Genomic DNA, 14,660 nt, shown 5'->3' on the forward strand with positions numbered 1-14,660 from the left:
TCCATTGCTGTCAATGTTGGTAATTTTTGCTTATTTGGGAGATACTTGTTCAATTTAAATGTTAAAACTATTCTCTCTTGGATCAAGCCATGAACTCACTGTATGTCAGGACTCCTGTAGAGCAAGAAGCTTATTATCCATGACCATCCCACAAGTTGTCCTGCCAAGCAAAACCTGTTAATAATAATAATAATAATAAAATAAAGATAGCTTGGCAGCCAGTCTGATTTGTGCTGTGTCTCAAAACCCATACCTCTCCTCCTCCTTTCCATGCATTTCAGCAACTGTGAGGATCAGGGACACATAAAGAAAATGTGAATCTACATGTTCTTTTGTCTGGGTATTTAGGGTGTTAACATATACACAACCTCCAGCTGATTTCAGTAATTCCATGCTAGCTCTTTTGAGAATATTAGTCTGGATGGACATTAATTTCCTGTACTTCATAGTTATTTCACCTGGCTTAAAATAGGAACTGCTGGCTGGTTGATAGAAGGATTAGAATGCTGTCTAGTTGTGTTTTTTGACAGTGTGTCACAGTCTTCTGAAATAGTATTATAGAATTTTATACAGTATTACCTATTAAAAATATATTTGAGGATCCTGCTGCTGCAAAAAAAAAAGCATTAAAAGTGCCCACTAATACACAGCTCTATTAAATAAAGGCACTACCTCTTTCTGCTGTTGGTTCCTGTCATGCTTGAATGCAAAGTACAAGGCTAGCAAAAGATAAAAGAACTGTAGCTCCATTTTTAATGACTGTACAATCCAGGACTATGGGATCCAGGCACTAAGTACAGAAAGTAAAATTAATCCATCTGAAAGGATAATAATTTTCAATGCTTTCTTATGTCTGTTGATCTCTAGAGGAGCTCCATCAGCCTTTGGAACTTTGGAACATGTGAATTTCATACTTTGCTCTGATAGCAGTAAGCCTTAGGAAGATGCCAGTGTCTGGTGACATGAGTGTTTGCCACAGAACAAGCAAGATTCTTCTTCCCAGAGCTTCATCACAGTTGCTGTCATCTCCAGGGTGACAGCTTTTTTTTGCCATGGCTCACCACAGAGACAGGCATTCTCCAAAGGCTTCTGCTGAAGCTGGACATCACCAGGGGAAGACTTTTTCACTGATGTCAGTGAAATCCTCTATGTATTAACTATGTATTATCACAGTTTATTGGCCATCCCAGTGTTAGTTTTGTGGCCATTTTGCAGAAGGTCCTTGATGCAGAAAGACTTTGTCTTCTGATGTTCTTCCAGGGAATTATGAAATTTAAATTTTTTTTTCATGTTTACAATATAGGAAGGAACTGAATGAGAGCCTCCTTTTATAACTTGTACTTTCACTGGCAAGTTGACATGTTACCAGCATAAGTCAAATTGCATCCTGAAATCTAACTTGGATAAAATCTAGGATGAATTATCGTGGTTAGAAAAGCTCCTGGGCCTATGTAAGAGGAGATGAGCAAGGAAATAAGTTGGCAACTGAAATTAAGTGAGTCAGGAACCACCATGCAATAAAGGCATATCTTAAGAAGGCCAGACTCAGCTGCTTTAGGACTGTAAAGAGAAACTGGAAGCTGCTTCTTTTTTAAAAATTATACTGCTGTTATGGGTAGATGTGGTTTGGAGTACAGGAGGGGCTGTCAGAGTGAGTGTATCAAATGGGATAATTTATAAATGCTGTGACTTGGAATAAAGCACAGAGATTAAACCTAAGTTAGCCTAGAAGGGTAACGCAGCAAAATTTGCCGAGTTGTTCCATGCCTCTAAGTACTGAGGTCATAAAATTCAAACATTAAAAAAAAAAAGGAGAGAAAGATTTCTGAGTATGTTTCTAAATCTGAAATAAATGTGGAAAATTTTCTGCCTTACCTGCATGTTATGGTTTCCTTTCTAACAGCACAAACCTCTAAGCAGAGTAGATGGAAATATGGTTGCATGCAAATAATAATTTTGCCATCCCTATTTCTTGTGATGACATGAATTCAGGTCGGTTCAAATAATTACTGCTCTACTTTATCAAAGTCTGCTCACTTCCATTTCCAGACTTGTCTGAGTGCTCTCATTCTCTTTCTCTTCCTCTTGTTTTATTCTTTAGAGAGTGTTGGGGCAGTCTGGTTCATTTTAGCTTTATAAAGCTCATTCAGTTGATCTAAACAATGCAGTAGTCCCAATTGTTATGCGGCCTTATTATTATAATGACTCTTTGCATCCTGATGGAAGCTGTAGTGTCTAAAGGGACAAGATTTAATGCTTATATTTTATTTGTCATTTGAATGACATGTAATTTTGGTTTACTGCCAAATGTGTTATGTGTTAGCTAAGTACCTTATACTTCAACCTTTTAAGTAACCCATCTCAGTAAGATCACATTTCTTCCAGCCAAACTCAACTCTGCTTTCACACTCATGTCTTCTATTGAATGTTCTGCACAACTAGCTAAATATGACTCACATTTGTAGTTTATTTTGGAGCTGAATAATTTTTAATTTTTCCCTTTTTTTTTTCATGGTGTGTGAAGATGTAGTGAAAAGGGAACAAAGTGAGATTTGGTGGATTTCATAGTAATCTGACATTATGGGAATAAATTTCATATTACCCATGTGTTTAGATTGCCCTTCCCAATTATGTAACTCACCTCTTTTTCAACATTTTGTTTTTCGCTTTGTTAATTGTACCATAGTCAAGACTACTGTTTATAATTACTCAGTTGTTGCAAGTGTTTATGCAACCAAAGCATCCATGTTGTATTAATATCTTTACAATGAACCTGTAGATTGGAGGAATACTCTGTTTAAAAGATAGGGAAAAAGTCCAGAAAGCTGTCTAGATAGTTAATTGCTTTCTTAATCACTTGGCAGTCAATACCTCTGAGATTGTCAAAATGTTGCTTGAGGAAGTCCAACAGTAACAAGTGAAAGTGTCTAAATACCTTATTTTCCCTGTGCAAAAACCAATTAAGTTATGCACTTTTGGGTTGTTTTGAAATCTCTCTCCTGTTGGAGTACTGGCAGGATTCAAGCTAGACACTGCTTGATTGATTGGCCCAATGTGATATGGGCTGCACCACTTAGTACAGTAGCCTTTTCATCAGGGGTTAAGTACATTGGATTTATTCCCTACCTAATTTGGAAAAGGGATCTGAATCCACATCTCCCACTTTTCAAGTGAGTTACCTCAGCACAGGGCTTCTGATCATTATGGGCAAGTGGCTTCTTCAACTGGAGATGTTTTTAGTTTTTATAAAATATCTACATGTGTGTCAGAACAGGGACTGAGATCTGTTTTATACCGCTGGACCCTAGAGCCATTCATCATCTTTAGTTAATTGGCCCCATACTGACTGATGGCTTAGGTTTTTCAATGCCCATATCTGCCAAGACCCCATGGATAGTGGAATTCATTGCTTCAAACAGTCAGGTGTCCTTTCTGGAACATCAAGGCATGTTGGCACACCTCAGAAATGGTGTGGGGATAGCCTTCACTGTCTACGAAAGTGATTCATAAAGTCAATAAGCTGAGCAGGGATCTGTCAAGCTATGTAATTTAAAATGCTGAAGAGGGGCATGCAGCTGAAGCCTTTTCTCACCAACATATGTGAAACATCCAGATTTGGGTGGGAAAACAGCACCAGTCTCCTGGTGTTCAAAGGGTGTTCCCCCTCTGGAGTTTATTCTCAAGGTCCTTTCCTGAAAAGAGCCATGAGAGTAGCTAATAGTCAGAGATAATGGAAATGTCTGAGACAGAGCAGCTCTTGTCGAGTGCATGCTCTAATTTAAAGCAGAGATGTGAACTCAGTTACTGTGTGTCAGGTTCTGTCTTGACCAAAAAGCTGAATTTTCTTAGGGCATGCTTTCTCAGTCTTTGGGAGGAATTGTTCTGCTTTGTGTAAATAATTAGATATTGAGCAGAGGCTTCAATTTATGTCTTCTGCATCCCATGAGTACTGCTAGGCTGTGAAATCAATCTCTTGCTTGTTTTCTTGCTTTCTCTCTCAAAATCTTTCTGGCCCAGTAAATTTGTAATTATTTATAGTTTGAGGAACTCTCTGGGACTTGGTTGAGAGCCAGTTCTTTAAGCTGCTTGGCAGCATCAGGATATTTTTGCCTTAAGGTGGAAATAAAAGCAGTCAGGGAATTTTAGGTACTGACAATGTTAGATAGCAATTTAGGACTAAAGGGGATTCAGACAAATATAAGTGCAAAATTTCATCATTATGATCTGGACCAGAGACATTCAGATTAACTTTTATTGATTTAAGTGAAAACTTGGAGCTTAAATAACTTTGTGGAGCTTGTCCAATATACTTAAAGAGATAATTGGGCACCAAAATCAGTCTTTAGCCCTACCCTTGAGTGACTTTATCAAATTTGTGGATGAAGCCTATAATAAAGTTAAAACTGCACCTCAAATATCACTTGGATCCAAGGCTCTTCCTTCATAGGGCCCTCCGGAAATGTGTTTAATTTTGTTATGTGAAGTAGTAAGGTTTGCAAATTAAAGGTGTCTTGGGAGAGAGAGAAGAAAAAATAATGTAGATAATATTTGTGTATCTGATCTGTACTCTTGTTTTGAGTGAGAGTTAAACCCCAAATCTGTTGCATACATGTGAAAATTATCTTAGTAATGTTCACTGCGTGCAAAGAGAACTTTTTAATTTTTCATTTACTATCTGGAAACACTGCTCTTAAAGTTTTCACCAGTGTCTTCTACATACAGGACAAAAAAGAGTAAATACTGACTGTGACAATATATCACATTATTTAAGTTGCAGATATGCTGACATATTATTCTGTGCACGTCTTGTGGGTAACCTACACCTAAAAAAAGATGTTAGCTCAGCTAAAAACATATCTGAAACTGTTTTCCCAAGTCATATTTTTTGCTGCAGAAGGAAAGGGTGTTGACAGGCCAAAATTTTTTTTCCAGGTCAATGTGTGTGTTTTTTTAATGATCAGAAAGTCTTGCCCTTCTCTAAAGAAACACCCATGTTTAACTGAAGTTTGGCATATAATAAATTCCTGCTATTTTGGATCAGTTTTATTCATTTCAGAATAATGAATACTACTTTGCTGAAATAAAAATTCCAATTCAAGAGTGGGCTTATACACAGGGAAAGTATTCTGTTAGTCTAAATGGCATTCTGGTATTTATTTCAGGAGTATTTTATTGCTTTACTGGGTCACCCAACTTCATAAGCTCTGTGTAGGCCTTTGGAGGGTCTCTGATAGATTTTATATGGAGCTGTCTGTTTAGTAAATGATTAACATCTGTTAATAGATAGAAACTCTTCAGAGGGAAATCAGTTGAGGTCTGTTAGCCTAATGGCTTTCAATTCCTGTATCTTTCTCCAGATATTTTCTCCAGAATATATTACTGTTTCGGTCTGCAGCATGAGAAATTGAGTACAGTTCCTGATTCAGGTCTTATTTACAGCAAAGTGAATCAAGAGAGCAACTGTTAATAGTAACACTTACAGGTATTACTAGGTCTCACTGGTAAGCTTTATCTACATATGCTTGGTTAAAGAAAAGTTTGGAAGGAGAATTATGGCTCATATTAAGAAGTTTTCTTGCAGATAGCTCACTGATAGAGCGAGGCCATTGGAAATGAAATACTGATGTCAAGGAGGGAAGTGAATTTGTTTCTTCTCACAGTTGGCTTCAATTTACAAATTGGGAGTGTATTTATGTAGGCATGTGTGGCTTTGAAACTGTTATAATTTAACAGTGGATAATAAATGAAGATGCTGAGTAGCTGGATAAATAAAACTGTCACATAAACCGCCAAAACCAAATACAAAGAACTGGCAGAATGCTATTTTGAAATATCTGGTTCCTGTGGATTTTGCTGCTCTTATGGCTTCACATTGCATGACCTCCTCTGACCCTCATTCCCTGCCAGCCAGACAGTGTCTTGAGCTGTCAACAGACACACTAAGGAGCTTGTCAGATAAGGGCAGCATGTTGAGTTGGAACAGTGTTTGATGGATTAAGACCCTGGCTGTTTCACCTGTGCGATTTCTGACTTGTATTACGAATGACATTTTCAAAACCTTTGGGCAACATTGCCAGGCATGCCCCTGGAGACCATATTACAATGTCAGAACAATGTCAATTCCAGTTAAATAATTTTTATAAAAAAATAATTAAAGTAATATTGAGCTTTTGACAGCATTTCCACAAAAACATAGAAATCTTCAGTTAAGGTTCCCATAGCACTGCAACTTGACCTCCTTTTTTTTGTTGTTGACATAATTAAAGAGCAATATTGTATTTTTCACTTCTCTTTTTTTTCTTTGCATGCTGCAGCAGCCCTTCGGTTACAACCTTACAGTGTTCTCAGAGACACTATTAACTCTATGTTTAAAATAATGTTAGTCTGAATTTTTTTCAGGCTGTGCATTAGAACTGCATATTTACATTTCATAAGCTCTGTCCCACCAAGAATACTCTTGATGGTTTTGGATTACCTCAGAGAGATTTCCTTTTATTTTAGTTACCCAAGCCCTGTATTTACAGTTTATTGACTGAAAATTCAAAATGAAAAAAAAGTCCAACACCCAATCTACTAGCCTGTTTTCTTGTGAAGACACACAATCCACATTAATTGATAATATAGCCAGCTTTATGCAAACAAACATCTGGAACCTTGCTGATGGTTCATTCTGAAGACTTTGCAATAATCTCTTTTTTGAACATACATGGAACATGATTATTTTGGTGAGAGAAAGAATGAGCAATACACAGATCATTCTTAAATATGAGAAGTAGTCAGAAATTTTTTTTCAAGAAACATAATCCTGCCTCAGAGTTCTCCAGGAAAGGGAGAGCTCTCAATTATGCCCAATCCTCATGTCTAGCTACCTCATATCACAGACCCTGGAACTCATGTACCGTGTCAGAGATGCAGGCAGCTGAGAAGGGACATTTGAAAGAAAGTACAGAAATTTTGAAAACTGCCTGCCAGGCAGCAGACCAAAGGAACTCATTCAAAATTGAAGTGACTCTATGGAATTTTCCAATTTTTACAAATTAATAAATGGTGATGAGGAACCTATTCACCTGATTTTTCTGATCATCTCCATTACTCAGCCTGTGTTGATTTAGACTTCAGCTGATGCAAATGCTCTGCCAAGCAGCCAACTTCAGCTCAGCCAGCTCTTCTACTCAGGAGCAAGTCAGCAGGAGTCCAGGCCATCAGAAAGGGTATCCCAACAGCAGGAGAGCTGGCATAAAGGAATTGACAATGGCACTGATATCAACTCTAGCTGAGCTCTGAACCACTTTTCTAATTTTTAATAAGTCAATGTTGACATTTTCTAGTGTGGATACTTAGTGTTGGACAGCTGCAGCCGGATTTGGTAAACACCTGTGTTCCACATTACTTCCACTTAATTTAATCCTTCTGCCTCAGCTTCCCAAGTATGGAAAATTGAAGATAATAAAGTTATCTTCAGAGAGGACTTATTATAATTAATGTTTGTAAAATCCTAAATGTAATTAAAGTACACAGTAAACCTTCCAGCGAAGGATAGATAAGGATGTATAAATCTCCTGCAATTTGGTATATTTATTGCTTTTTCTTAATTTCTATTTTTTTTCCCTGTAATGGTATCATGTCAGTTCAAGTAAGGAAAGGGAAGCAGAAGAAACCAGTGCTTGATAACCATGTGAAATATGATCTTAATAGTCACTGCTTTTATTGCTTCCATAGGATATACTTTTTTTCCTCTCTTTATTATTAACTTTATTGACTATTTTTCTGTCAGTTTACCCTTGGCGTCCATCGTCTGAGAATCTGGCCTAAGCTAAGTCAGCTAAGACTTCTCTTTAAACATTTATGGCCAGGGCAAGTTAGAAATGATGCTATAATAGCATTTGCAGAATTTCAGAGTACTTCACATGCTGATGGCAGCTAAATGTCATGTTCTTTGTCTGAGATTTTTTTCCCCTAAAAGAAGCATCGGAAATAGAAATTATGTCCTTACCTTTGCCTGTTCGCGTTTCTTTGTTTAACCTTCAAAGGCAGTGATTCAGAATAACTTACGAGCCTGCAAGTATAAATGAGTCAGTCACCCTTCCTCCCAACAGAGGGTTCTTTAAAAGCTAGAACGTTTTTCAGAAGCATTGATTTGAACACTTGAAAATCAGGCCTTTTAATTATATGCTCACCTGTCACTTGAAGAAAAAAAAGATTTTTTAATTCTAGTGGAAAAAACTTGTCCTTAATTTTATCTCAAAAAGACAAAAGACTCTAGATTTGTATGCTAACACGTGTTGCATTCAACATTTTTTAGCTGTGTATATTCCTTTGGCTTTTCCACAAGCACTGATGATCCAGAACTGTTTGAATCTCCAGTGGGCGAAGTATGATGACTTACAGTGTTCTTGACAGAATGTGAAGAATATAAAATGCCTGTAACTGTGATTGCCTGCTGGATGAATTCTGATTAGGGAGTCCATCTGAAACTGTGCTTTGTGCCTCTGAATTGTTTATTTGACAAGCATGTATTCTTTCAAAGCAGTAGCTACAAAATTTTTTATAAAAAAGGAGGACATTTTTTCTCTTGTAGACACTGATTCAAATTCGTAATTAGAGGAACCTTTATTGTAACACTATGTAAAATAACAATGAAGAAACAAACACAAAGCTGAGGCTGCTAACACTAACAGATGGTAACAGGAATAATTAAAGATTTAATGCATTTGATCTTTTTTTGTCTTTAGGAACCTGTTTCCTTGTAGGTAGGGTATGAATAGAAACTTCTGAAATAGGCAGAATTTTGAAAATAGGCAGAAATAAAAATTTGCCATTTCCTCTTCCCTTTTTTCCATCTGCCTTCCATTGTTGAATTTTCTTATCCTTCCCTTTCCTTCAGTCTTCTACTTGTACCACTTTTCAGCTTCCCTTGTCCCTTTCTTGCCCTGTTTCAAGACCTTCTACCTACTCCTTTCACTCTCAGCCGTGGCATGGCTCTCACCTGAAGAGAAGCAGCCTGGTGGCATGCCTGATGTCAGGGTGACCCTCACTTTGGGAGAGAAAAACTGGTTGTGTTGAAACTCACTTCTGTCACCATTGCTTGCAGTTATGCTGGTTAAGACAGTTTTGGCAAAAAAGAGAAGTAACACAATTAATGTTCATCCATTCCCTTTCCCTTTCCTGAGGGTATCAGGGATGAATTTGCCCCAGGACTTTTTATATACATTGAAGTGCTTATCTTAATTATGACAGCCTGAAATGAAGTTCTTGCAGCTGAGGATCTGGGGATAGCAAGCTACTGCTTCTTCCCATCCATTCACTCTCCACACCCCAAGTCTTGATTGTTCAAGGAGCTGAAGTGATTTGAAGTGAGTAACACACACCAACAGGAGGACTCTAGACTGTGGTAATGGCATTCAGCAAGAAGCCGTGGTCAGTATGTTTGTTCTTCTCTGTCTTCTCTGCTCCTTTCTGATATATGTTTGTTCTCTGTCTTCTCTGCTCCTTTCTGATAGAAGGATGGATTCAAAAGTGTGTAGAAATAATATGTTAGAATATGGGACTTCTTTTTCAAAAATTAAACTTCGAATGCAAGGGAAGCTTGAAGATTCCATGCCCTTTAGTTTATGATATGCAAATTGTAAAGTCATTTCCATGTGTCAAATAATAAATCAGATGCAAACAACTGATAGCAATAGAGGTAGGTGCTTCCAGTGATTTGGAGGATGGGAGTGTGCAGGCTCAGGTCTGCCAAGTGACTTGATTGTCTGTAGTAGAGTTACTTTACATAATACCAGTATAACTGAAATTAGCCTTGGTGTTCTGATGTTGTGATAGTTGATTGTCAGTCATATTTGTGTAACACCAGTGTTTTTCATGGAATTGTAATTAATATTTTGTATCATCATCACAGTGTAGGTCAAATTTCACAGTACAAGCCAAATTTCACAGTTGGTCCCTGCAGCACCGTTTTACTTCCCGAAGCGTAGCTCTGTTGTCATTCTTCCACTTCATTCCAGCCTGTGCCAGGTAACCATTTGGAGATAATAATTTTTTTTGGAGAGCCTCCCACAGGCAGCATGAAGTCACTAGTCCTCTGGACTGTGCTTGTGGTTTCTGTATGATACTTCAGCCAGACCCATACTTTATCCTTGTTGAATACCAAGAACAGTGCAGACTCAGCAGCTCTTTTTGTCCACTGACTTCAAATTTGCTTGTAAGATGTCTGAAGTGAAAATCAACTTAGCTTGTTGTAAGGATGCCACATATGAGATTATAGAAATCTTCATCTCTCAGCACATGCAGGGGAATTGTGCTTTTGAACTTTCAGAGTGACACGTAGTAAGAGTCAGCCTGTATTTATTTGCTTAACAAACAGAGATCATCCTGGGGAGAAAAAGATTCTTTTGGGTAGGAAATGCTTTACAAAGTCCTGTATTCTAATAAGTGCGTATCTAGAGTTTGGCTGAAGAAGGTAGTTTCCTTAAAGATGAGAATGCAGAAGTTTTCATCATCCATGCTCTGCAAGTTTTCTGAAAGCAGTGTATCACCCCATCTCTGCTTTTGGTGCAGCTGCATCCCTTTCAAAATGCACTGTGCCTCATGCAGCCACTCACAGAAGAGTCTTGGCCTTTGCCTGGTGGCTGATAGAGCTTCTGCTGTCATGGGTGAGCACCACTGGTTTCTCCCATTAAAGAACAGGGATTATACTATTGGCCTCAATATAATTAAAGGCAAAATTTGCCTATGCCATGTATTTAGCTAAAGGTAGCTTTTATGAAAACAGAAACTATTAACTATCCATATTAAATGATGATTAAATATATAAATCATAACGTAACAGCAGGATCACTCATACAACAGGCAGTTGTATTTTTTTTAGGAATGGGAGTTTCTATGGTGAGTCAAAATGCACCTAGTTGTATTCAAAGATTTGTTTTCCAGTCAGCAGCTGGCTTTAAGGCAGAGAATTCCTCATGTTGACTGTCTTGAATGCAGATGGTAGTTGGCAACTGGTGTAAGGAATTTCCTGCAAGTTTGTGCTACCCCTCCTAGCAAATATCATTCCATTTTGAGCCTAATTGAAAGCTGAAGATAGAAAATTCAGCAATTATTTTTCCCTGCAGTGCAATATCTAATATTCTGATTTCATAGCTGTCTGACTACAATGATTAGGAAGAACATTTTCTGGTAGTATTTACAGTACCACAGCAATGTATCAGGAGCATTTTGTATCTAGGGAAGGAACTATTATGTTAAAATATGTGCCACTTAAAAACACACCCAGTGAAAAAGTAGGATGCTGTTGGGTGTTATGTTTAGTGTAGTCAGTAATTTCTTTGTAAGCTTTTTCTTGTCTTTGCCTTCGAATATGTTATTAAACATGAAGAAAACAGACTTCAACTAGAAAGATTTTAATAGGAATAATCTGCAACAAGAGAGAGAACACCTCTGGAACAAAGGCATTTTGTGTTTACAACTGTACTTCCATGTTAAGTCCAAGATGGTGTGGTTATTTTTGCTGGTAGAGAAATGGGAAATATGTGTGTAGTTGCTGATGATTATATAGTTCTTTAACAGAAACAAACTATTCCATGGGACAAACTCTTGTCCAGTAACCTCTGTCTTAAGTGAGGTAGGGACCTCCAGTATTTACAACAGAATACTGGTCAAGAGAAGTAAACAAGCACAGAAACCACTTCAAAATGGCCCATAATGTTTCACAGAGAGTTAGAAGAAATACTATCAGTTTAAAATGTTTGCTTGTTTCTCTTTTTCTTTTCATATCAGATAGTATTACTGAAGTCTTCACTAACATCTATGTGACCAGTTTTGGACCTGTTTCAGATACTGATATGGTGAGTCCCTGAATCTTTTGTGTATATGGGTAAATGGTAAGAGGTGTATATTATTAACTTCCTTTACACTTGTATTCTGCATTTACTTATTGTGGACAAATTTGAAACTATTTCGTTGAAGTCAGAAAGTGTCAAATCTCAGTAGTTCTAAAGTTGGAAATTGGTTTATAGACTTTACATGATAAGTATGCTCTTATTAGTGGTTTAGTTCAGACCAGTGAATCTTCTGATTGTCCCCACTAACTGTGCTTTGATCTTGAGATGGTTGAACTGGAATCTTCTCGGATGAAAAACTGGAGAGAAAGGTGCACTGTAGAGGCACCCTTAATGTTGGCAACAGACTGAGGGACCTGACTGGAGTCAAGTCTAAACTTCTTGAAAGGCATAGCTTGGAAGTTGGTTCATCAGCATGATTGTGTTGTTTGACAGATCTGTCCTTCATAATTTGCACTGTTTAGTGGTCATTTAAGGAAGTGACATTACAAAAGAAAGATGCTGTCAGAATATTTCTCTAGATTACAGTTTTTAATGAAAACACCAATGGAAGAAACTCTGAGGCAGGGGGTTCTTTTCAGGCTCACTGCAAATTGTACAGAGATGAGGGAGAATGTGTCACAAGGAGGAGAAAAGTTCTGATACATATATCATCTCTAAAAGGGAAGGGAAGGACAATCTGAAACTTATTAGCTACCCTTGCCACTCTTGTAATACATTATTTTTGACATTATTATATATGAGACATATAAAATACAGCTAGATATATCTGTAGGTATTGAAAATTAGTATTTTTAAAATCAGGCAATATTTCTTTTTCTATGGGAAACCTTCATATTAACTTTCAGGTTATGCAGCATACAAACCAGGAAACAACAGCTTGGTTGCAATGAAACCAAATTATTCATGGTACACTACATTTTAAAAGTTACTTGCTCATTGACTAACAGGTAATCATAGCTTTGGAGAATATGTTCTGGGGTTTTTTGTGTTTGATTTTGTGTGTGATTGTTTCAGTTTTCAAGCTCTGTTCTGATTGTGATGAATACATTACTGAGGCTTCACATGAAAAGCTGTTTCATAAGAAAAATAGATATTTGTTTTCTTTTAACACTGTATATGTTGCTCTTGAGGTGGTTTTTTTCCTAATGATGTTAAGTCTCTGAAATTGTTCTTATTTTATTCCTGATTATAAAAAACAAGTATCCACATCTATGTACAAAGGTGATATGAACATCTTGACCTTGGCTGGTCTAGTATCTTGTGACTTCACAGTGCTTATACTTAACAGTAGTCCTGAGTAACAGGAAGGTGATATGAACCCAGTTTTAAAGATGTGGTACTGAGGCATAAGGAGACTTAACCAGGGCTGTGTCATCTGTGCTTAAAGGGAAGTTTAGTGAAAAGCTCCCTGAGCCTATTCCCTTGTTCCCAACACACTTTCGACGTCAGTGTGTAAATGTGTGGAGAACTCTGGGTGTCTGTTTGCACAGACATACTGCACTGTCATACAGTGCAGTAAGGGCTCAGGTCATTTGATGCTGCACCTCTAACAGATCTCTGCAGAGGTGTTAATTGAAGCAGAGTGCAGTGCACCAGAATGGCTCTGTTACTGTAATGGATAGGTTTATTTGCAGATAAGTAGATAGATAAGTAAGAGCAGTTTAATACTTATTACTACAAGTTTCAGGGTTAATGTAGCTTGTTCTGTTGCTAATTATAAAATCATTTTGAAACGTATGAGCAGTCAATTAGAAAATTTCAACATGTGAGTTTTGAAATAATAGCTTCCAAACTATTACATATTCTGTTGAACATGAAGGTGACATTAGACTTTTAACCATGAGTACACTTTCTGCTAGTTACTGCATGACTGAATTGATAATGTGAACTATTATACAGAGCATTTACTGATGCTTTCTTCTGTAAATGTTAGAAACTCAGGAATATTCTCATTTTATAAGTTACCACCTTAGAAGGCTTCATTGAAAGAATAAGTTTGACTCTTGCCAATGTTCTCCTGAATCTTCAGAGGATCCTAGACTTAATCTCAGGTCTTTTCAGGAAGGCTGGAAGGCCCCAGCCCCTGAAGTTCTCTGTTTTCACAGTGTGAATGTTGAGGCCCTCAGTCACATCAGGTTTTTAGGCTGAATACTGCTGTTGCTCAAAACTCTCATGGTTATTGCTGCCCTGAGGATTCCTCCCCTGGTATTTGACAGTTGGGTTTTTTCCCCCCTGGATTAGCATCTTGTGAAGAATAATAGTGCTTAGAAAAAAAAAAAACAACTGTTAAAAATGGGAAGGGGACTCACTGCCATGGGATATGATTAATATGTGTTTAGAGTATGGAAGAGGGAGGTGACACACAGAAAATGATGGGTGGATTGGAGCTAAGGGCACAGTTCTCACTTAGTAGTGTTGATTCACAAAGTTGAGAAAATGTCATTCTAGCCTTTGGTGTTGTTGAATTTCTAGCAATTTGTGAGGCTTCTGTTTCTTCATGAAGTCTAGCAGTTCCTGTTAATGATAATATAGTATTGTGTACAATCTGTGGGTCAGCATGATTGCTGTAATATAGGGGTTTATTAATATTCACTGTATTTTTCCAGTATCACAATTTTGCCAAAAAATAATAAAGTCCAGGGGAATTTGATCTTTGACTGATTTTAGTCTAGTTGAATTTGCCATTGATAAATTCAAGTGGTAAAAGCCAAAGCTGAGATTTTTCTCCAAATGTGTTGAGTCAAACACTTTTGGTACTTATTGTGGATTAACATTTTGACTAAGTTAAAAGATGCTGCTCTGTTCTGCCCAAAATAGTCG

The 14,660-nt window shown here is 37.4% G+C and overlaps 1 protein-coding gene across 1 annotated transcript in view; it reads left to right on the forward strand.

The window, feature by feature from the left end:
• Positions 1-14,660, forward strand: part of LOC103803577 (gamma-aminobutyric acid receptor subunit alpha-2) — a gene marked incomplete at its 3' end in the record, with an annotated part of 51,795 nt that overhangs the window by 14,315 nt on the left and 22,820 nt on the right. Inside the window, exon 3 of the mRNA XM_009076144.1 lies at positions 11,776-11,843. Within this exon, the coding sequence (XP_009074392.1) occupies positions 11,776-11,843 (68 nt within the window). The remainder of the gene's footprint in view (positions 1-11,775; positions 11,844-14,660) is intronic.

The sequence above is a fragment of the Acanthisitta chloris genome, unplaced genomic scaffold (assembly GCF_000695815.1).
Source record: "Acanthisitta chloris isolate BGI_N310 unplaced genomic scaffold, ASM69581v1 scaffold9116, whole genome shotgun sequence".
Taxonomy (NCBI): Eukaryota; Metazoa; Chordata; class Aves; order Passeriformes; family Acanthisittidae; genus Acanthisitta; species Acanthisitta chloris.